General features: G+C 42.5%; 1 protein-coding gene across 1 annotated transcript in view; it reads left to right on the top strand.

Moving 5' to 3' along the window:
• SEC14L1 (SEC14 like lipid binding 1) overlaps positions 1-22,114 on the top strand; it is a 37,288-nt gene extending 15,174 nt beyond the window's left edge. Inside the window, exons 3-16 of the mRNA XM_010721272.4 lie at positions 5,880-6,029; positions 6,115-6,246; positions 7,710-7,838; positions 8,091-8,325; positions 8,991-9,100; positions 9,557-9,746; positions 12,282-12,370; positions 13,284-13,354; positions 14,018-14,189; positions 14,470-14,604; positions 16,740-16,874; positions 17,319-17,570; positions 18,589-18,767; positions 19,309-22,114. Of these exons, the coding sequence (XP_010719574.1) occupies positions 5,880-6,029; positions 6,115-6,246; positions 7,710-7,838; positions 8,091-8,325; positions 8,991-9,100; positions 9,557-9,746; positions 12,282-12,370; positions 13,284-13,354; positions 14,018-14,189; positions 14,470-14,604; positions 16,740-16,874; positions 17,319-17,570; positions 18,589-18,767; positions 19,309-19,414 (2,085 nt within the window). The 3' untranslated portion in view covers positions 19,415-22,114. The remainder of the gene's footprint in view (positions 1-5,879; positions 6,030-6,114; positions 6,247-7,709; positions 7,839-8,090; positions 8,326-8,990; positions 9,101-9,556; positions 9,747-12,281; positions 12,371-13,283; positions 13,355-14,017; positions 14,190-14,469; positions 14,605-16,739; positions 16,875-17,318; positions 17,571-18,588; positions 18,768-19,308) is intronic.
• The last annotated feature ends 850 nt before the right edge of the window (positions 22,115-22,964 follow it).

The raw sequence follows: 22,964 nt of genomic DNA, 5'->3' as shown, positions 1-22,964 counted from the left end.
GCATGATGGAGTTACTGGGCAATGCCTTGTGCCTGCAGGTTGGGGTGTGGGGCTTTTCAGGTACCCACACATGCCAGGTGAATGTCAGCCAGTTCTTGTTTGAAGCAATGCACCAGAATACATCCCACCTTCCTTTGCAGCTGTGGGTCATTGTAGCAGTACGTTAAAAATCTGACTAGTTGTGGTGGTAGTGAAGACTGGGCTAAGACTTGCAAACAAGTGAAAAATAAGGTTGGTTCAACTACCTCCTATTTGTCAAGGACTAGAAGCGTGCACGTGGATAACTTCAGTTTAAATGCTATCCCCTAATTCATTCTTTGGTCTGAATCTGCCTCTTTCATGCTCAGTGGGTTGTCTGTAGTCCTGTAGAAACCTCATTTGTAGTCTTGTGCAATTAAAGCCTTCCTGGTCTTTTCCAAAGAAAGTGAGTTCCGAGTACCGAGTCACTGCCAAGCTGCCTTTGGTTCTCAGAAAGAAGAAAATCACTTTTGGTAAATTAGAACATTTAATGAACTAAAAATGCAACGAGGAAGGAAAAAACACTTAAACTTACTGTTTTTACGAGTGGAGAGCCACGCTGATGAGAAAAGCTAACTGCACGAAGTGTAGCAGTGCTTCTTGTATGGTATCAGGGGTTTGACTTGCAGCAGGGGAATTTTGGAGCTCTGTTTGTCCTTACTGAGCTTGCTTCACAGCAGGGCTCTTTTCTAAAGAGCTGACTACTGCATTAAAGACTTTGCTTCCTAAACTGCACTCCAGTTCTGGTGACTGGAATACTAACTTAGCTAGAAGCCATTTCTGGACCTTCTTGAGGTATATATATTTTCTTCTTCCCATCCACTTTCTTCCTCTTAACTCCAACTGAAAACTGATGCATGAAATACATGGTGTTGAGATATGCAATGATTTTTAAATTTGTGTTTGTTGTACAGAGAGGTATGAACAGCAGTGTATTATGGATGGGAAGGTATGTGCTGATTTGCGAGAGTTAATCCAAAGTTGTTTCATTTCAAATGCAGCTGCCAGGAATTTGAAGCTTCTTGGTTGGCCTCCAAGGAGCCAGTGTTTTTCCTATTGATCTGCAGGGGAGGAAGGGCACCTGGTGATACCAGGAATGATGGAGCTGCTGGAATGCAGGCTGTCAGGCTGGTGCTCCAGTGACCCTTCTTATATGTTTATAAACAACTCGCATTCCACACGCTTGCAGCGGGTAGAAGAGTGTGGAGGATGTTGGTGTGCCCCTGCAGATTAGCACCCAAACATGGTCAGGTATTTGTTGCAGGAATAATGTTTGTGCGTGGCACACTCCAACAGCAGAGGAGCGGGTTCAGTTAGCGGGATGCCAGCCTCTCTTGGGATGCCCGTGGGGAATGCTGTGCTACTTTTAAAAGGCTGCTTCTCTTGCCATTTTGAGCAGTGACCAAAGAGAAACGCAGCATCTTGGCCTGTTCCATGTAACTAGCTCTGAAGAAAATCATCAGCACGCTTAATTTTCTGAGTGATGACTAAAATTCCTACTTGTTTATCAGATTTAAATCTTTATTTGTAGGATTTGGGCGCTATAAGAATAACAGAATAGCAAAAGGTTGCTTGCAAGCTCTTGTCAGATTTTCTTTTATGTGTATGTAGGAGTATTTTTGATCTATTTAATGAACAAACTGAACGATCCATATCCTTTAAGACAGGAGACCAGGACCTGGGTATGGGAAGCTAATATATTCAACAGGGAATATTAACCTGGCCAGAGAAGCTGAGTAACTTGTGTATAAATAACTGGTGTTTCCCAGAGGGCTGAGCACCTTGCTGTTCTCAGATGGTCAGGACCTCTCTGCTGGCCTCAGGTGTGGTTTGAGAAGCAAAAAGTCAAAACACTGTCTTCAGTCTTCCTGAAAATTGGGTTGGGATCATCCCCAACTGATCTGAAGTTGGTGTTTTGGGAGGATCCTGCTATTGCTAACATTGCAATCCTGAAATGTAAGGCTAGCAGGAGCAAGTGCAGTTTGCTTGGGTGTGAGAAGTAACTGCGATGGGTTTAAAATAGTGTCACTTCTGAATTGCTTTCGTGTCTTTAAGCACAGCTAAATGATGAAAGTAAAATCCTGTTATTTTGACTCTGAACAGGAGTTGCTAAGGGAAGCAGTTGGAGAACAGGCTTTTAATGCACTATTCTGGTGGAAATTATGCTTGTCAGTCTTGTTACTGTTACACGCATTAAGAAAGTTGGGGTTTATGTAATGGGCCCACGAAATCTGAAGTTTGGGCAGTGTATTTCTGAATACACCATGCCACCTTTCAGTAAATAGGAGTACACAAATGTTTGAGGCTGGTGGGAAATGTTAATTTTGGGGTGATTTAGGGAACAACAGCGCTGCAGGCTTAAAGGTTCTGAAAGCTCTGCCCATCCACCTCTGCCCTGCCCACAGGGCATCTGTGTCCTCTCGTGTCCCCCCCAGCTCCAGCTGCAGACCGTGTGCTCTGCTGCCCTCCTGACTTCTGCTACATAGGGGGATTTCCACTTAAGCTCTTTGTTAAAGGTGACAGAACAGAAGAGTTCAGCGAAGTAACATCCTGCGTGCATTTAGTCCCAGAGCAGCAGCAATATTGCCTCAGCTGCTTTGCTTTTGAGGGAATAATTGGCTTTTGTGATTGTATCTGTACAGTGCAGTTGCAGTGCTGAGAGGAAGGTGTGTAACACCTAATGATTAGATTTGTAAAGAGAGACCTATCATATAGGGAAAACACAGTGGCATCTTATAATGTACACCCTGCTTTATCAGGCTGCTAAAGAAGTATTGGATAACACAATTTAGTTATTTCCTGCCCACAAAGCTGGACTTGAGACAATTTCTTTTTTAAAACACCTCAATAATACAGAACAAATCAGTTCTATTACAAGCAGAGAAGCAGCATTTGGTATTTTTTATGTTCTCTCGCTCTTCTAATAGCTCCAGTTCTGGCAATACATGTGCTGCTTTGACCCACGTGTCTCTTATTGATTGCTGTGCCGTTCTTACACTGCAGGTTTTCTTCTGTTGATCTGTGATGCAAAGGAAAATCTCTCAGTATCCTATAGTCAGTACAGCTTTTCCTGCCTGCTCTGCACTGTGAGAGAACTGTTTGCCACGCGTGGAAGAGACGGCAGTGCTTAAATCAGATAGAAAATGTTGATGTGGCTGCAGTTTGTTGTAATTGCACATATAATCATGCTGCAATAATTCTCCTCAAACGATGCTGTGCTGAGGAATGATGCATTACAAGAGCTGGTGGCACACAACTTGAATAGAACCAGCCTGACTTCAGAGCCCAATGAATCTGACTGTGAGCAGCTCTCAATACTGTGTGCACGTTCTTTAGGGAAGAAAAGCTCTGGGGTTGCTGTTAATCTCTTTGAAACTTTCAAGTACTTTGTTGCTGTAAGCACCGAGCTTGCCAACTTCTGACGTTAATTATTTTGTTCTCTTCCAAACTGAATGCATTCAGCTCAGTCCTGCCTTTCAGAACAACAAATTCTTGGCTTTTTTTTTTTTTTTTTTGCTTGCAGTTCAATAAACCCTTCCAACAGGTAATGTTGCAATTTGCAAGCGTTCACAGGGCAAATGAGGAGCTTTCTGAGGACTGAGATGAGAAATGCATCAATATGTGCAATCAGTGAGACAGCAGAGGCTTATAGGGGCTCCTCAGTGGGGATGTTTCATTGTCGTATATAGTAGCAACAAACAAAACCCCTTCAAAAATAGAGAGAAATGCTAGATGTTTCATAAGCTGAGGAAGAAGTGGCTAATTGTTGTTACCAAGTCCTCAAATGGAATCATAGGATAGAATCATAGAATGGCCTGGGTTGAAAAGGAGCACAACGCTCATCCAGTTCCAACCCCCTGCTATGTGCAGGTCGCCAACCAGCAGCCCAGGCTGCCCAGAGCCACATCCAGCCTGGCCTTGAAAATAAAAACCAGCAAATCCATGCAGTTGCAGTAGTGATTAAATTAATTCTGAATGCTGGGGCTTTGTTATTCAGTGAGAGGGCTGAGGCACTCCTGGACGACCACAAAAACACAGGGGCTTTGTTCAAAAGCAGACCTTCATCACACACGTAAGCAAACTCTTGTAGTGTTTTAACAGGACCAGTCCTCCCTTAGAACTGTGAAAGGTTTTTGCTCCATGCTGTAGCTGCTGTGTTGCAGCACTTACCCTCTGCCACTTCTGTCACTGTCTCTGAGCTCAGGAGTTGTTTCTCTTCCTTAAACAAAACCAGCTGTGCGCGAATGAGAGGTTGGGAGAAAGGAGTGTGTGTGTATTCATTCTGGTTGTATTTAGAGTGGGTTACAGAGGAGCTTTATGAACTCAGGGCGGTCTTGCTGCAAAAATGGTTTAAAAAATATTAATGAAGAGGAGAAAAGCTGACGTTGTTTCAGTGCATTGCACTGCTGTCACCACAGCAACGCTGCTGCAATTGAATCTGGTAGCAAACTAAGTATTTTTATTCTTATAAGAGGAGAATTAAGAGACCTTTTCTCTCCCAGGGCCGTGGTTGCATGCTTTCTGCAGCTGCTGCTTATTTTCTTCCACACCCTCTCCCTGCTGATGCTGTTCCTGTGCTGCTGTCCAGCTATATTAAGAGCAGTTAAGAAGATTTAAAAGAACAAAGTGCATATTTTAGCTCTTTTTAAAGGCTTTTGTTTCACGCTTGGCTCTCGGATTTCTGCACTGGGGCGCCTTGCACCTCCTGCCTCTTTACCATAGCCAAGGTTTTGAGTCTAATGGCAAAGAGGAAAGAATTCACTGTTTGGAAAAGAGGGTAAAACATTGGTGATATCACTGCCCTTCATGAGAGGGAAGCAGAGGGATACCAGTGGCTATGAAAAGGAGAAGATAACAGTGATGTTGTACCCTCCAGTCATGGTTGGCTCTAAAACTAAAATTCAGCAGTGTTCTTAGTGCAGATAACTCCCTTTTTATTTTTTATTTTTAACCTGTGTTACTGATTCTAGATTTTAAACTATATCTGAATGTGCTTAATTTAATTCTATCTTCCTTATGTGTGTGAAGTATTTAAGGGATCAACTCACTTATATGACTCTGTCCTGTAACCGGAGGCACAGCTATTGCTGTCTGGCACGGTGGCAAAAAGTTCCAATTGCCAAAAGTGTGACATGGCCTTGTCTTATTGGAAAGGGTCATCGTATGTTGTAACATAACTGTGCTGTGAAATCATCATTTGCTCCATCCATCCCTGAAGGTGTTCAAGGCCAGGCTGGATGGGGCCCTGGCAGCCTGGTCTGGTATGAAATGTGGAGGTTGGTGGCCCTGCATGTGGTGGGGGGTTGGAGCTTCGTGATCCTTGAGGTCCCTTCCAACCCAGTCCAGTCTGCGATCGTGAATACTCCATGCATAGGGAACTTGAGAGCTCCACTAGCTTAAGAAATAGGCTCTGAAATGTTTTTATTAGACCTCTGGGAGCTGTGTGGAAAACCCTGTAGACAGCTTGGTGAAACACCAATAATTAACGTGAGGGGTTTTCTAATCCAACATGTAATTGTTTTTGTCTTGTGGTATTTTAGAACTAGAGAGTCTTATTTTCCTGTTATTGCTGACAAGTGGGTTGTTATGTGTAACAGGCAGTTTCCTTTTGGGGGGAAGGGTGGGGAAGGGCCATGATTTGTGTGTTGTTTTACTGAAGTAGGGCTATGTTAAGAACATATTAAATGCTTTGCTTGGAATGAACTCTGATCTTTCAACTATAACATGGATGCCAGGAGGGATCCCTTCTGCAAAAGGTATCAATGGTCTTTTGCCTTCAGATGCTGGTGATGTCAGTGAAGGAACCCTATCCACACCCTCAAGACTTAACTGTGATGACAGCTTTTCTTTTTCTGTTGTAGGCTTATGAGAGGAGGTTTCCTACATGCCCACTGATTCCTATGTTTGTAGCCAGCGACACCGTGAGTGAATATAAGAGTGAGGATGGAGCCATCCATGTGATCGAACGGCGCTGTAAGCTGGATATAGATGCACCACGGCTGTTGAAAAAGGTGATTAGGCTTGAAGTGCCTGTTCTTTATTATATAATTTCACATGAATATTGTATGTTAACAGAATCTGTGGCATCTTCCTCAGATTGCAGGAGTGGATTACGTCTACTTTGTCCAGAAGAATTCTCTGAACAGACGGGAGAGGACTTTGCATATAGAAGCCTACAATGAAACCTTCTCTAACAGAGTCATTATTAACGAGCACTGCTCCTACACAGTGAGTAACAGGCTGTTGGTGGTGCTACAGATGGAATTAAGTCAGTGTTTAGATTTCAAAACTCAAACAGAAGTTAGGTTGTTCTTGGCTTTTGCCTTGCAAGAAGAAATAACCAACATACCACCGTGAGTGATAATTGTTGTCAGTGTTAAATGTAACATGCTTGCTTGAAGAACTGAAACAAGTTTGGCACCCTTTTGCTTGAGCATCTTCTCAGTAGCAGAACACAACAATTTGCTGTGTTTGACAGCTCTGTTTAGGCAGATCTGTGGTCTGTAATAGCAGTGTGAGCCTTGTCAAGGCTGTTGATACCCTGACAGAACTGCTAAAGGAAACTTCAACATAGCTTTATTTGCCTTCTGCTCAGCTCAAATGTTCATCATCGGCAGTGTTTTAACCTAACTCCTTCACTGGTGGCTGGCTTTGGTCTTCAGTGCAGGTGTTTTCTGATACAGAGGAGTGTGGTGGCTTCCTTGCTGCATGTTCTGCTCATGTTTTTTTCTTAGTAGCTTAGGAAGTACTCATAGGCTAATATAGCACGTGTTCATAGAAGTAAAACTTCAAATAGATTTTAAAGGTTAAATGCAAGCTAGCAAATGTAACCCTTTTATTTGCACTATAGTTTTTTTTTTTATGTGCAGCCATTATTTTTTCAGTTTTTCACAGAAATGTGGTTGAAAGGTCACTGGAATTCAAAACCACTTGCCACCATTACTTTATTTTATTATGATGATTATTACTCTATTTTTGTTATTAGCTCTCCATTATTTCCATTAAAAATACTCCTCAGTCTGCAGTTGTTCCTGTGGAAGACACTCAAAATTTTAAAAGGCAAGATAGTAGCAAAAGCCTCCCTGATGGTTTGCTGGACCAAATGAGAAGTTTACACTACTTTTCTGTTGCATTATCATAGGAGAACAAAGTAGAATATTTCTCTACCTTGGTACTTTGTAGGTCAAGGAAGGAACAATCTTGCAGTTGTCTGTTGCAAACACGTCTAGACTGCAGTGCTGGGGAATGCTTACACTCTGCTTGCTGCAGTCCTTAAGCTAGCTGGCCTGGTCTGTCAGCCTAACCTGCTGGAACAGAAAGTTCACTGTGGAGTATTTTACTGTGTTCCACGGATACACTACAGTCTCAACTCATATCTACAGTGAGATACTGTTAATTATTTAAACCTGTTGGTCTCTTGTATCTTGGCTCGTGCACTAGGATTTCTCCACCCTTCCCTTTCGTTAGGAACACGTTCTGTTCCAGCAGTGGGGGTTACAGGAGGGCTTCTCAGCCAATTGTTCTTTACTGTTATCTTTTCCCATCTGTATTTTGCAAATGAAGCAAAAGACTGCAAATTCCTCTTGTGTATTTTTGACTCTGTGAACCTGATGAAATGTCATTTGAAACATTGTGAGGAAAAAGAATACCAAATATATAACTAGATTGTATGACCTCCTTTTAAATATTAGGTTCATCCTGACAATGAAGACTGGACCTGTTTTGAACAGTCAGCAAGTCTGGATATAAAATCTTTTTTTGGTTTTGAAAGCACAGTGGAAAAGATTGCCATGAAGCAGTACACCAGCAATATTAAAAAGGTGAGCTTGCAGCCATGAATTAGGTGCCTGGCTCTAAGTTATGGAAAGATAATGTAACTGCTGCTAAGTAACAGGCTGCTGTGGTCAGAAAGCTGGGCCGGTTACTCTTTAGCCCAGGGCAGTGTGTGTGTGTAGGTCTGTATTTGGAAGTGGAATCTTTAGAGAGGTCTGGCCACATAAAAGGTTTCCAGACCAATCCTTTTTATGTCTAAAGGTATTTTTAGTAGCTGAAGTAAAATCTCCTTTTTAAAGGGAAAGGAAATAATAGAGTACTACCTGAAGCAGCTGGAGGAAGAAGGAATAACCTTTGTTCCTCGCTGGACTCCTCCTGTTGCATGTAAACTGGAGAGCAGCACATCCCACATGAGACGACCAGTTTCACCTGCTATTAATGTGCCAGATTCTGCCACAAAGGAGGGCTTGAACAGTAAGGAGATCCTCAACACCTCAAGCAGCCCCTCAGAGCTTACAGCAGGAACACCTGATGGTATGCTGGTTTGACTTGTTTTAGTGGGATTCTTTGTACTGCAGAGGCTCTTGGCAGCACTGTGCTACTTCTCCTGGGTAGCTGAAAACTTGAACATCAGCTTGAAGAGCTGTTATCAGCTTGTCTTTTTAGTGAATGAAGATCAGAAGAGTGGAGAAGCTCTTCTCTTTGTTCATTAGGTTGCAAATCAGTAGCCGGCATTTTGCCCAGAAATTCTGGGATGGGTTTAACTGCAGCAATAATGAGGAGGAAAGTTCCCTGGTCACAATATTCTGTTCTATCTTCTTTCTGCTGTCAGTAATGGAATTTGGGAAAATTTTTGCACTGGAAGGTCTAGGTCAGAGCTTCTATAATATTTCCAGAAGAATCAAGCCCTATGATTGCTGTGAATTGACAAGTCTGAATATACTGTGGGGAAAAAAAAAGCTTTTGTAAACGCCTTTTATAAACTTCTTTCTTAGTTGCAGAAGAATGAGTCTTCTCAGTTTAACACGAAGATAACTCTGTTTCTTTGCTCCTCTTTGCGTTGATCAGGGAAATTTCATTCAACTCTGCAAAGAGCACAAAGCCACCACTTCTGTCTCAGATATCAGCATATGAGATCAGTTGCTGTTTTGGTTAGGTCAGTTCAGGACCACTTTAATCACATGTACATCTCTCTTTAGACAAGCTGGATGCAGACTACATCAAACGTTATCTGGGCGACTTGACCCCCATGCAGGAAAGCTGCCTCATTCGGCTCAGACAGTGGCTCCAAGAGACACACAAGGGCAAAGTAAGTTCCTGTTTATTTCTTGTGAGAAAATCTCACAAGAGGAAATCTCTTCTGAGAGAAAACCTGAGGGTTTTCCAGTTGCTTCTGACTTGCTTATCTGTCTCGGTTTCCAGGCCTTCCTGTTACTTAGCAATGAAGTGCAGTCTGTGTTTTGTCTCTACATTCATTTAAATTGGACTAACTTCTTATGCTCATGCAGATGTAAACCACTGTAAGAGCTCATGAAATGTTTATATCCTTCAAATGATAGCACCTGCAATATCTCACAGGCCTTAGGTTTAGTTGCAAAAGAGACTGATTTCCTAGATTAACTTTGTGTGTTCTACACCATCCTCTTGCCCTGGTGCTAAGGTTTTTCAGCTCCTCTTGTTCATCCTTCTGTTCTGCTAGTTTCAAACCTTGAGTACAAAGTTGTGGTGTTTGTTTTTGTTTTGCTGTTTGTGTCCTTTGTAACAGATCCCAAAGGATGAGCACATTTTAAGATTCCTCCGTGCCCGGGATTTCAACATTGATAAAGCAAGAGAGATCCTTTGCCAGTCTCTGACGTGGCGTAAGCAGCACCAGGTAGACTATATTTTAGATACCTGGAATCCTCCTCAAGTACTCCAGGATTACTATGCAGGAGGCTGGCATCATCATGACAAAGGTATGATGGTCTCTGCTGTGGATATAGACCACCCTTTTTGTGTTTGTTTCCTCTGTCAGCTAGAGGTGGCTAGAAAGCTGGATAGGTCTTCTCCATTACTTTGTACTGACCATATTTAAATTCACGTTGCCAACTCCTTAGGTGGTGGGAGCAGACTCCTAGGTCCTAATCCTTGACTAACACCAACATGTTTAACTCTGCTATGCCATTACCTTTAAAAAACAATGTAATTGCACTTCTCTACTGCTCTGAGTTGCTTAGAATGGTGTTACGCAAATGCTGAGTGCTCTGTTGTGGTGATTAAGAGATGTTTGTAAATGTGTTTTTTCTAATCAACTTATTTCTGATGTTGGGTAAGTCTGCTCATGGCATACATGCTTATTTGGCATTACAGTCAGCTTAATGAAGAGAAGTGGGATGTTGCAGAAACACCAAATAGAGCGGGTTTATTTAAGATGGGAGGAAACTCTGGTTGAATTTGTATTTGTATGTATGTATTTGGCATGGCCAAATCTTTAAAACATGGAATACTATACATGATGTGCTCCCTTGTCCCTCAGCTGCCTTTATTGTGCACTGGTCTTGTTGCACAATAAATGAAATGTTTTGGAACTCATTGCTTGAGGCGTGCTGGGCTCTGTAGATAAGGAAATGGTCTCTTACTCTGAGCTATCTCTGTCCTTCTGCTGTAGACCTTTCCCCACTAGGCACCATTGTTTCTGCCAATTCTTCCTGTTACAGAGTAGATAACAGGAAGCTGTCTGCAGTCCTGGCCAGGAGGACACAGCAGAAGCTTTATTGCTGTAAAGAGAAGGAGCCTGAATGGCTCTGCCCTGCTGCTCTGGGTTGGACAGACTCGAACTTAGAAAGTGGAAATTGAGAATATGATCATAAAGATTGTAGGAAAAAGAATTGTGGATCCATCCCCCCTTTCTGTCACTCCTTGTCCTTGCTCTCCAGACACACAACAGGCTGCTGCCAGTGAGCAGGAAGGTGCAAAACAGCTGAGTTGTTACCGATCTTCAGCATTGTGAACTTCATGTGCCTCTCCCTTTCTCCTCGGTTTCTTTGTCCTTCTCTGGGCCATTCCCTCAATAGTAGCAGGGCTGTCAATAATGGAAACAGACTTGAAAAACCGAGCAATTCTGTACGATTTAAAACTTTAATGGGCAGCTTTTTAAAAAAATCCTCTTATCCAGTATTGCTCCTTCCCTCCCACATAAGCAAGATGTGCCAAACATAAGCTAGCAGAATTCTGCATAGTTCTTAGTGCTAAAACAGAGGCAAAGTGTGCTGTCTCAAAGAAGCTGTCAGTGCAAAAGTTAATATCTTGGCTTTCAGTTAGCACAGTGTTTCTTTACATGAGTGGCTTTTAGAGTGTCAAGAGTGCTTGAGTCAAATGTTTATTTAAATGATTAAGCTTGAATTAAATATACAAGGCTGTCAATTGAGCCTTCATGTGTCATTTGGGTGGAGGAAGGTTAGTAAACTATTTAGTTTTGCATGCGTGTGCATCTGTGAGGGAGGGGCACCTACTAGGAAGCTTAGCTGCTTTTTTGTGTGGCGTTTCAAAAACCAAACAAGATAAGTGTGTGCTGGTGTTAAAACAATATTGTTTTTCAGACCATCAGATTAAATATCAGCTGACCCTGTGAACTTTCATGCAGCAGTGTCCTTGCTAAATAAGCAACGTGGTTTGGCTCTGCAATTTGTTTTTAATATTGCATATCCTGACGGTTTCTTTCCTCGACTCCTAAAGGACTTCATGATAATTTGCTATTCTGTTTGCAGTTGTTAAGTGATAAAAACAGACATACAGGCTTGAGGGAGATTTTTATAGAGAAAGCTGCCTTTTTTTGCTGATTTCCTTTTTTTTTTTTTAATAGCATATTTAGTTCTATAAGTTGGTGATTATTAGCTTGTGTACTAGAATAAGTGGAGCAAAGCTTAACAAATACATCGGGTCCTTGGGAGGAGGATGGAAACTAGTTCAGACAACTAGCTCCTATTATAAAGAACCAGCAGCCTTTCTTAAATTCAGATAATGCAGCTGTTAAACTTAGTGCTGCTGTATCCTGGGACAGTAGCAGCATACTGTGGCAAGAGGACTGTGAAAAGGCAACCTCTTGAATACAGAGGGTCATCTGAAGCTGATCCCTGGATCAAAGCCTGTGTTCTCCAGGCTCAGACTGCATAAGGGAGGCTGTCGTGATATAGCTGGAAGGTGTGACTTCAAATACTCAGAAAGCAAAACTGGAGGCTAACATTTTGTTTCTTTAGCTCTCGGCGCTTAGTGTAGCATCTGTCCAAAGTGGTTGCTGTAAGCAGTTCATTGACTGGTGATCTTGTGGTATAACTGGGCAGGGTTAAGCTCATATTGCCATCTATTCCAGGTCCTCCTCCTTCCACTTGTACAACAAAGTTAGAACTGAATATGGCTCGTTTCCATTTGGATTTTTAGCGTAAAGCTGCTTCACTCTTGTATTTATTACTGTAAAAATATGTTATGTTGATGTAATTGTCCTTGTTACTCAGATGGCCGCCCGCTGTACGTGCTGAGGCTGGGACAGATGGATACCAAAGGCTTAGTGAGGGCTCTTGGGGAAGAGGCCTTGCTTCGATACGTAAGTATTTTTGGAGCCAGCAAGTTGCTAACAATGTGATATTTTCATTTAGAAACTTCCTTTTCTGCCAGAACATCCATCACACTGGATATTTTGATGTACTCTCTGTCCGTCTGTTTTCAGTTTGAATACATCTGAAAGCTCCTGGTCTTCTGCATTCTTTCCAACTGCAAACCGATGGTGGAAAGGCGTAGTTCTTGGCAGCTCCTGTAGTTATTGGTTAGCACTCTTGTGGATTCTTCTGCAGTTTGTGTGCTGCTTCAAACTTAAGTCTCTGCACTTGTGCGGAAGAGAAAATAACATGCTCAGACTTTTTCAAGACTTTATCACGAGGGTTAGAACAACTTATTTTTAAAGGAAGAATACTTACTTTTAATGTTACCTTTTCTAAAGGCAGCACTCGTACTGTTACTGTGGATTTTCTGTTTCTAGGCAGAAGGCTTGCAGAATTCCAGGTTTTCAATAGTAATGACAGTCATAGCCACAGTAACCTCTAGATACAGGGGCTGGATTTCATTTTTCTTCTCCAGTAGCTTTTCCAGCACATATTGTTTACCTGTTCCTGGTTTTAAGGAAAGACACATTTATTCTTTCAGCAAGATCAACCAGTGAAGTGAACACAATAATCACTAGTTCGTTCATTGGAGATAGGTGGGCAGTTGGACTGGATGACCTTAGAGGTCTTTTCCAACCTTGGTGTTCTGTGATTCTTTGGAGGGGGAAAAATGATGCCAAGTTAAGTACTACATTTTTATGTAATTTTTCAGGAAAATCAATCATATGTTATAATTTTTCACTTAAGTCTGTGCTGATTTGAGCTTGTAGTTTTAATTAGATTTGGTTGAACACTTTTTTTTCATTATCCTTCCTACTGAGCGTCAGACTGCCTTCTCATGACAATTTTCTTGTGCAGGTTCTCTCCATAAATGAAGAAGGTCTGAGGCGATGTGAAGAGAATACAAAAGTGTTTGGCAGACCAATAAGGTAAAAAACATCAATTATAAATCTGCTTTTCAGGAATTACCAAGTATCACTGTGGGGGTGAGGAGGGTGGGATGACATTGTGCATTGTAATGCTTCTGAGTTCCATTTATTAAATGGACCAAGCAAAGGGCAGTCTGTGTTTCACATACAGTTAGAAGCACAGCTACTGTTAACTGAGACCTGCCCTAATTACCACTTGAGTGACTTCCAAGCCTGATGGAAGCATGACACTTGCTAAAGGGCTACATATGAAACAGCAAACACTTCTTTCTTTTTAACATTGCACGTGGTTTCATGGATGCGAGCTGGTACAGCACAGCTGTACATCTTGAGTCTGTGCCCAGGGTGAGACGAGAGCTTGGAAAATAAACAAAGCACATGCTAAAGCTCGGTATTTTGTCTGAAGAACACATTTAATCCTATAAAAAAAGCTTCTCTTCCTGAGATCTCATAGCAGAGCTAGCTTTGAGTTGTAATCACACTTTTACATGCAGTGGAGTCCGGGGTACTGGACGTGTGCATAAGACACATGAAATGGATATAAATAAATGCATCTCATTTGCCCCTGTGCAGGCTGAAATCTGTCTTCCCACCTGAACCAGCAAGTAGAATATTTTTTCTGCCATGTGAGACTTATTTTTCCTTTCTGTCTCTAAAATTTAGCTCTTGGACCTGTCTAGTAGATCTAGAAGGCTTAAACATGCGGCATTTATGGAGGCCTGGTGTCAAAGCATTGCTAAGAATCATTGAGGTGGTAGAAGCTAATTACCCTGAGACTTTGGGTCGTCTTCTTATCTTGAGAGCACCTCGAGTATTCCCAGTTCTTTGGACACTGGTATGTTTTTAATTCAAGGTCTTTCTCAATGCTCTCAGTACTCTGCTCTGCATTTGTAGTTTGTAAAAGCACTTTTGGGCTTTATAGGCAGTAAATGTTTCCTTTGGATGTGTGTCTTTCATAGGATTCTTGGAATGGATTTAGAACTCCTTATAAACTTTATTATATAGCCACTGAATTTAGCTAAAAAGCTATGGTGTGAATTTTCGTAACAAAGGTAGTAACACTTCCTCAAGACAAACTTGGGAACCTGATCTATTCTATTTTTCTTCATTTATAGGTTAGTCCATTCATTGATGACAACACTAGAAAGAAATTCCTTATTTATGCTGGAAATGACTACCAGGGCCCTGGGGGATTGCTGGATTACATCGATAAAGAAATTATTCCTGACTTTCTTGGTGGAGAGTGCATGGTATGAATTTAAACTAGTGCATATAGAGACTTACTTGTGGGTTGGGTTTTTTTCCCCTCACTCCTCTAAACAAAGAAGCCTGTTGGTTTTGGTCAGAATTCAAAAGGAAGCCTTTGAAGAGGAGAACTGAATTCCAAGCTTTGGAGCCACAGTGGCTGACGGTGGCCATTGTGTGACCACAGTTCTTGACCTTAGCATTTGTTGTGTTCAGTATAGGTGCCTGGAGCTGTGTGTGGTTCTGTTGTTTGCATCTTTGTGAGGGCGTAAGATGCAGTGTAAGATCTTTTATTTCCTCTTCATGGCAGCAAGATGAAAGGTTAGCTATAGCCAGTGTGCTAGACTATGCCATTTTATGGTCTGCCATCATCCCAAGATTTCAAATATTCTGTAGATTCAGAAGTATCCTTACCAGTCTGCTAGAGGAGCAAAAGTCACCATCTATTGTCTATTGTCACCATCAGGAGCCAAATCATACCACTGATTAAACATGCCAAAATGATTCTGTGCCCATCTAGGAGCTGTTCATTTCTTTTCTCACTTAACAGTGTATCAATAGTGGTCTCAACTGTCCAAAAAAAGTTGATGGTCAAAGAATACTCTGACATGCATGGGCCCAACTGAAAATATTTCATTTTAACTACCAGATCTCATTGGCCATGTCACTACCAACAAATCAGAAAAGCCTGCATCATCTGAACAAACTGACTGATACCATAAGGAGCACAAGGAGGTGGCCCAGCTGCTAGCAGGGCTTAACAAACACCTGAATCTCATACGTGCAATACGTTGGGATCTGTGCTGACCACATCAAACTGAAAACAATGTTTTGCTGGAGTGTACTGCAATTTCTCAGTCTCGTGTCACGTGCCTTAACAGCTGCTTCCTACGTGGGCTGTAGGTGTCAATCAGATCCATCAACAGAACATACAACAGTGCTTTAAGATATTTTTTTTTGCTCCATGATGTTTCTGACTGCCAACTTGTTTGTTTCACTGCAACTCAGGCACTTTCTGAAGCTTCCATCACTGTAACATTTAGATTTTGTTTGATTGGCTTATTGTTAGCTTTTTGTACTCAGCTGTGTTAAAACATGATAATTCCAGGCTTGCTTATTAAACCCCTGCTAACATTTTCTAGATTAATTTCTGCACTGTTCTTGAGAATGCATCTAGTTCTTCTCAATTGCAGTCTCATACTACAATGGAGCACTGCTAGATGCTTTAGAGTAGGCCATATGTTTATGTTCAGTGGGCTGCTTTTTATAGCAGCAGTAGCTTTCAGTGGAGAGTTTGTACTGTGTAATTCAGAGCTTGAGAAGTGGGTAAAATCTACTGCCTGAGTAAACAGAAGTGAAGGTTACCAGAAAGCAAATTGCTGCAATGCTTCCTGCTGGTCACAGGCAATAACAGGGTCTTTTTCTTCTTTACTTCGGGATGTTTGGACAAAAAAGACTTCTCGAAGGTTCTTTCAATTCTCTCCTGTAATTCAGTTATGGAATATTTCTGCTGCCCCAAACACTTCTATGGAACCTGTTCCTGAGCAGAGTGTTGTCAAACTTTGTTGCTGGAGGCTTCTTAATAAAGAACTGTGCTGCAGGATGTTGTGTAATCAGTTCCAGTACTCAACTGTCAAGACAGCTGTGACTTGAAAACTGTTACCTTCTTCACTGCAATATCTTTTTGCCTTGTTTGGAAACTTACTGTGTCTCTCCTCCATCTTTAGTCCTTGGGTTCAGCTACATCAGTTCCTCCAGGTCTCTGTGGGTTCAATTTTTTTCAATTCTGAATTGCTATAATCATGATTTTTAAGTGGCTCCTGCATGTCTTCAGCATAGGGCAGCCTGAGTGATGACAATACCACTTGCACAGATGTTTTCTGTAAAGGCAGCTCTTGTGTATGAAGTAAAGCTGTTCCTCTGGCATCTGATTCTGCAAATTTATGCAAGCTATTTATTTATTTTAGTGGTTTGTTCAAAATGTACATGCATATGGTGTGCAAACTCTGACATTACTTTTAAATTCTGTTCATCTCATTCTTCAAAATGCTTGCTGGCTGCAAGTTGTTTCTGAAACTAGAAGGCAGAGAGAGCAAGGTGGAAAGAGGGGATGCTTCTTAATGGTCATTTATATTTTCAGTGTGAAGTACCAGAGGGTGGGCTGGTTCCCAAGTCCCTGTACCGGACAGCAGAAGAGCTGGAAAATGAAGACATAAAGCTCTGGACTGAAACAATCTACCAGTCTGCAAGTGTCTTCAAAGGAGCTCCCCATGAGGTATGGCTGCAGCCTAGTCTTCCATCTCAGCTCTCTGCTTTGGAGTCTGTCTCCTGAACTGAAAGCGGTTCAGAATGAGATTATTTAGTTGCCCTGCATTCACCTTGTTCTTCTGTAGCTCTGGTATGTTGTCATACTTAGCAGCTGAAGTTTGTGGCCATTTCTGGTATCATCTTGTTGCCATTTAGAAGATATCATTGCTTAGAAGGACGTGGCTCTGAATGGAATGAGCAGCAAAGACAAATAATGTTCTCAGAAGCTACTCAAGAGCTTCTGAAGGTTGTGTGTTAAAATAAGGACGCTCCAGCAGAAGGAAACTTCTATTTAGAATGCCTTCTGACAGTCTAAATTAAGCCCAGCAATAAAAAAGCTCTCTTCTGGTAAGAGTTTCTGCCTTTAGCAAGCAAACTGCTACTGTCTAATAGGACTCTTCTCCTGTCCCAGGTTCTCATTCAGATTGTGGATGCCTCATCTGTGATCACCTGGGATTTTGATGTGTGTAAAGGCGACATTGTTTTTAACATCTTTCATTCCAAGAGAGCCCCACAGCCTCCTAAAAAAGACTCTCTGGGAGCTCACAGTATCACATCTCCTGGTGGGAACAACGTCCAGTTGATAGACAAAGTCTGGCAGCTGGGCCGTGATTACAGCATGGTGGAATCTCCTCTTATCTGCAAAGAAGGGGAAAGCGTGCAGGTAAGGCTACTGAATTATTGTGTGGAAACAGATTGAAGTAGCTCCAGACCTTCATGTTCTCATTCACAGACATTACTGATGGCTGAGTGGTGATTCAGCTCCAGGCTGTCTGCTTGCTTTTGGCCGACATTTCAGCTTCTGTTCTGAGCTGCGTGCTTCGTGCAAGGGGGACAGTATTCACATGGGATCTGATGTAAGGGGAGCTTGCATCAGTCTGATAGCGATTGAGACTGAGCAGCAAGGAGCAGAGGAAAGTTACCTAGAACAGTGCATGTGCAGAGCACATCCAGGTGTGCTTTGTGCTGTAGTTATGAGCACTATTTTCTGAGGCAAACATTCTGAAGGATATCCTGGTGTCTTCTCTCAGAAATGAGATTAGTCTGGAAAAAGAAGACTGAGTTGGGTGTTTGTTTCTGTAACAACAATAGGGAGGACCCCGTGGCCAAGGTTCCCAAAATGCTCCGTTATTTCTTTTAATGGCATTTGCAAACCTATTTATGAAGTGTGCTTTTACATGATGCGTGTTTACGGTCATCCTCTGCCACCACTACTCCTTACAGCTTGAAATGAGAGTTGAACAGCCTTAATCTAATTGAAAGTGTTATACCTTTGGAAGTATGGACAGTGACTTTTTGAACTACACTTTCTCATTCTGTGAGGCAGAACTTTTTGCTCTTCTCACAGCCATTGATGAAAATAAATGGAGGGGAAAAAAGATTGCTTTAACCAAGGACTTTGTACTTTTAAGTGTATATAAACCCTAACCCCTTGTCACTCTAAGGAGCGGAGGGGGAGGAGGGGGTGAGCAAAAGGCACCTCTGATATTCTGTTACAAATTTATTCTATGTTCAGAGATCCCAGCTGATCAGCATTGCTGGTTGGCTGAGCAGTTGAAATACTGGCACTGGGGGGGACAAAATAAGGGCATATGGGCAGTCTTTCTAAGCTGGGAAAACAAATTGCAAGCGTACAGATCCTTGTGTTAACCAAGTTCCATTTTGGCTGTGGCTGCTTCTAGGGATCGCATGTGACCAGGTGGCCTGGTTTCTATATTCTCCAGTGGAAATTTCATAGCATGCCTGCCTGTGCTGCAACCAACCTGCCTCGTGTGGATGACGTGCTAGCATCTCTGCAGGTCTCCTCTCACAAATGCAAAGTGATGTACTATACTGAAGTGATAGGATCTGAAGATTTCAGGTATGTCTGGCCAGGGATCGTAAAGGGCAGCCCACGTCAAACCCTTTTGATGCTACTATCAAGTCCACTTAAGTAGAAATAAATTGTAAGGGCTTGTATTTCTTAATGGAGCATCGTTAGTGTCATAAAGCAGGCTAAATAACCCTTAGTTGGCATTGGGGGAAAAAAAAGTTAGCAATGGGAGCAAATAATGTCAAAAAGGGACCAATCAGTTATCTCATTCTAATCATCATTTGTTACTTTGCTCTTCCTGGAAAGTACTGTGAGCTGCAAGGCTTGGCAGGTTGTCGTGCTGAAATAGATGCAGCTCAGTATGGAACTGAGTTGGTTCAGTTGTCTGCTACCTGCTGAAACTCAGCCTTATTAAGCAGCATCTCTTCTTTGCAAGGTTTTCTGCTGTCCCCGTGGTAAAGCAGGAAAGCTTTTAAGCACCTGCACCAAAATGATTTTAATTCAGTGTGCAAAGAAATACAATGTAGATACATTGCAGAAAACCAAATCTTGTATGTCTGGAAGCGTACAACTTGGGTTTTTATTGCAGAGGATCTATGACCAGCCTTGAATCAAGCCACAGTGGATTCTCTCAGCTCAGTGCTGCCACCACCTCTTCAAGCCAGTCCCACTCCAGCTCCATGATTTCCAGGTAGTGCCACAACAGATGAAAAGCAATCGGATGAGATGGCCGGACCTTAGCCTGTGGCAGCTGACTGCAATACAACTGGCAATTGTGCAAAAAATAACCAACCCTACCCCCCCATAAAAGCCTTTTGTAGATAGTAAAGTAGCTGTTTGAATTTTAAACTTAGTGTTTTTTGGTCCTTGTAAGATCAAACCTCCTGTCTCTTAACCTGAACCTTTTTCCTAACTCAGCCATAAATATTTTTAAGCGTGCTTGCACGAATCCTAACTCTCAATATAAGGGCTCTCCTGGAAGGAAAAATGATCAGTGCATCAGTTAAGATTATTTTTTTAAATTGTATAAATGTTAAAGAGGAAAAAAAAAAAAAAAAAAAGGAAAACCCTACCAAAAATGCTCCATAATGCATTAGAAATTAACTGCGAATCTCCTGTCAGGACATCTCTTGCCATCTTAAATTCCCTGTGATCTTCCAGTGCTGCAAACTGTTCTCCCATTGCCACTAAGTGATGTCCGAGACGAAGAAAAGCAGTTGCTGGATACTTGACTTTGTGAGTCCATTTTTTTTCAAGGCATGCCCACAGAGCTGTGGGCAGGCAGTGAACACTAATAATACCTTTTGTATGAGCTCTTTTGGGGGAATCTGAGCTCTGGGTGTCGATGGGTTAAAGCAGTTCATTCTTTCCTTGGATTTGTGCTTGAAGCACTATAGAGAGAGAGGCAGAGAGCAGGCTCTCCCTTGCTGATCTAGAATTGGCCTGAGGATTTGTTTCCAGTTCTGTGCTGGAGCTTCACCCCATTTCCTTTGTATGCTCCCCATGAACTCATCTTACTGCAGCTTTGCTATTATGAGAAATCGATGCAGTTTGTTTGCTTCTTAAATCAGCCAAGAGGAGGCACGAGTTACATCCTTCCCGTGCACTTCTCAGTCCCTCCTGCCTCCCATCCTTTTCTGTGTGTGTCAGAAGCAGAGCACTTTAGTTCTAAGCAGCAGAAGCCCTAAAGCAGGCAGGAAGCACAGGGACCTTCATGCTGTGTTACAGTGGCAGACATTCCAAGTTGGTGCCTACTCAACCATCCTCACTGTTGCTGCTGCCAGCAATGAATTGCCCCTATTCTACCCACACCTCAGCAATCCTACTTGAACTCTTTTGGCTAAAGTTGGTTCAGGTGTTCTCCAACTTTGGGCTGTGTGTCCCAAGCACAGTGAAAGGCACAGAAATGCTGAGCAAAGGGTTGTCAGCAGGTGGCTACAGACCATGGCTGGCAGATTTTCTGCATGGAACACAGCAGCATTTGCTTGCTTAGACCCTGCCTGGTCTGTCTGTTTGAGAGCTAAGCTATTCATCCAGGCAAAAAGGAGCTTCTGTGCTGCTGAAGTCCTCGCTAGGAGGCTGGATTGGCTCTATTAAGTCTTGGGGAGTCGAGGGATGTGGTAGAGGAGCATGCTGAAATCTTGCACTTGGAAAACAGAACTCACTTAAGATAAAAATTCACTGAAGATACTGAATGCCCTGCCTGAGGAAAACTGGTTCCGAGCTGAGTATAAGTGTTTTTATCCTTTTATTATTATTATTATTATTTTTAATATATATAACTCAGAACTTCTGAGAGGTGGCTCCTAATCTGTAACAAGGAGCATCTTTCCTGCAGAACAGTTCTGGCAGTGGAACCCATCAGAGCTAGCAAATGTATTTTACTAATGAATTTTGTGTTGAGGTGCTGGTCTCCTTAAATGGAACCAAACTGCTCAGTTTTTTGTTTTTTTTTTTTTATGAACTCAAAAGTTGAGGATGGAGGTTAGACTTGTCATTTGCTGCTGGAGCTGCTGTTGTGTGAGATGGACACCACTGTGTTGTCACACAGCTCCCAGCCTGGGATCTGCACACAGCCACTGCTGTGGTTCTCACACCACCTGTGTGATGTGAGCTGTCTGCCTACGAGGAGCTCAGCTTCCTGGAGAGGTGGTTTGATTTGTGATGTGCAGGAACCAGAATTCCCAGTGCAGCAGTGAGGTCAACTTAATGGCACTCCGCTCTTTGCAAATGCCACTTCCCACCTGCCAGGCTGTAAGGGTAAAGATGGTCCCCTTTCTTTCTTTCTTTTTTTGTTCCTCTTCCTCTCTCACTCCCTCTCAGATGGTGGTTTTGCTGACAACTGTAAGGAAACTGCTACATTCAACACTCCACATGTCTCCAGAGGTGTCTGGCTTTGCAGACCCTTTTTGAGTTGCAGTCACTTCTCAAGTCTGAAGATCTGTTCTGTTTTTCACTTGAGCTGGCTCAAAAGTGACACTCTGGGTTTTTCCTGCTGTAAATCTTAACACTTCTTTTAGAGCTCAAAGCACACAACAGCACAAAGAGCTGGAGGGGATAAAATGCCAGACAAACCATAGTTTATCCTCCTCTAAGCAAAGTGCTGTGGCAATATGACTTGATCATCACAGTCTGACTAATTAATTTCCCATCCCCTGTTCTTTTCTTGTGTGATGTTGTTGTTCTTCTTTCTCTCAGCCAATGGCTCTTCTGTTGGCTTTTTTCCCTGTTACCTGTGTCCATCTGCACTTACCTGTCCGTACTCATGAACTGCATATCAAATTCTGTAAATGTTTTGTATACATAATACCTCATTCTTGGTAATAAAATACAGATAGTCTTTAAAAGATTTTTTTTAATTGTTATCAATAATAAATGTGAACTGTTTGGAAGAAGGGGGTCTGAGCTCTTTTATTTTCTTCCTCTGCCTGCAAGGATTGCAGGGCATTAAAGGGAAAGCAAGGCTGTGCTGCTGGGGGAGGCAGAAGGCATAAAGTCTTTGCTGGGAATGGAGACCTGAGTAGGTACAAAGGGTGAGGAAATGTAGGTCTGGAGGAAAAACTATCCCTGCTGGGGCCCATGTAACAGCATCTCATCGGCCCCAGGGCCTGCATACACACAGGTGCACGTTGCTTTGTTTTCTTTACTAGCATCACAGAATTGCTCAGATTGGAAAAGAACTTCAAGATCATCGTGTCTAACTGCAACCTAACCATACTACCCTAACTCTAACAACCCTCTAATTCTTGTCCCTGAGCACCACATCCAAATGGTTTTTAAACACATTCAGGGATGGTGACTCAACCACCTCCCTGGGGAACCCATTCCAGAGCTTAACAACCCTTTCTGTAAAGAAGTTTTTCCTCATATCCAACCTAAACCTGCCTCGGTGCAACTTGGGGCCATTTTCCCTCATCCTGTCACCTGCAGTGAGAAGAGATCAACCCCACGCTCACTGCAATCACCTTTCAGGTATTTGAAGAGAGCAATAAGGTCTCCCTTCAGCCTCCTCTTCCCCAGACCAAACAGCCCCAGTTCCTTCAGTCTCTCCTCGTAGGCCATATTCTCCAAGCCCTTTCCCAGCATTGCTGCCTTTCTTTGGACCTGCTCCAGCACCTCCATGTCCTTTCTGTACTGAGGTGCCGAAAACTGAACACAGTACTTGAGGTGGGGCTTCACCAGTGCCGAGTACAGGGGCAGGATGACTTCCCTGGTCCTGCTCACCATTCCTGATCCAAGCCAGGA

Source organism: Meleagris gallopavo, chromosome 20 (assembly GCF_905368555.1).
Source record: "Meleagris gallopavo chromosome 20, MGAL_WU_HG_1.1, whole genome shotgun sequence".
Classification (NCBI taxonomy): Eukaryota; Metazoa; Chordata; class Aves; order Galliformes; family Phasianidae; genus Meleagris; species Meleagris gallopavo.
The sequence above is the reverse complement of the archived record's forward strand: the minus strand, read 5'-3'. Positions and strand labels throughout refer to the sequence as shown.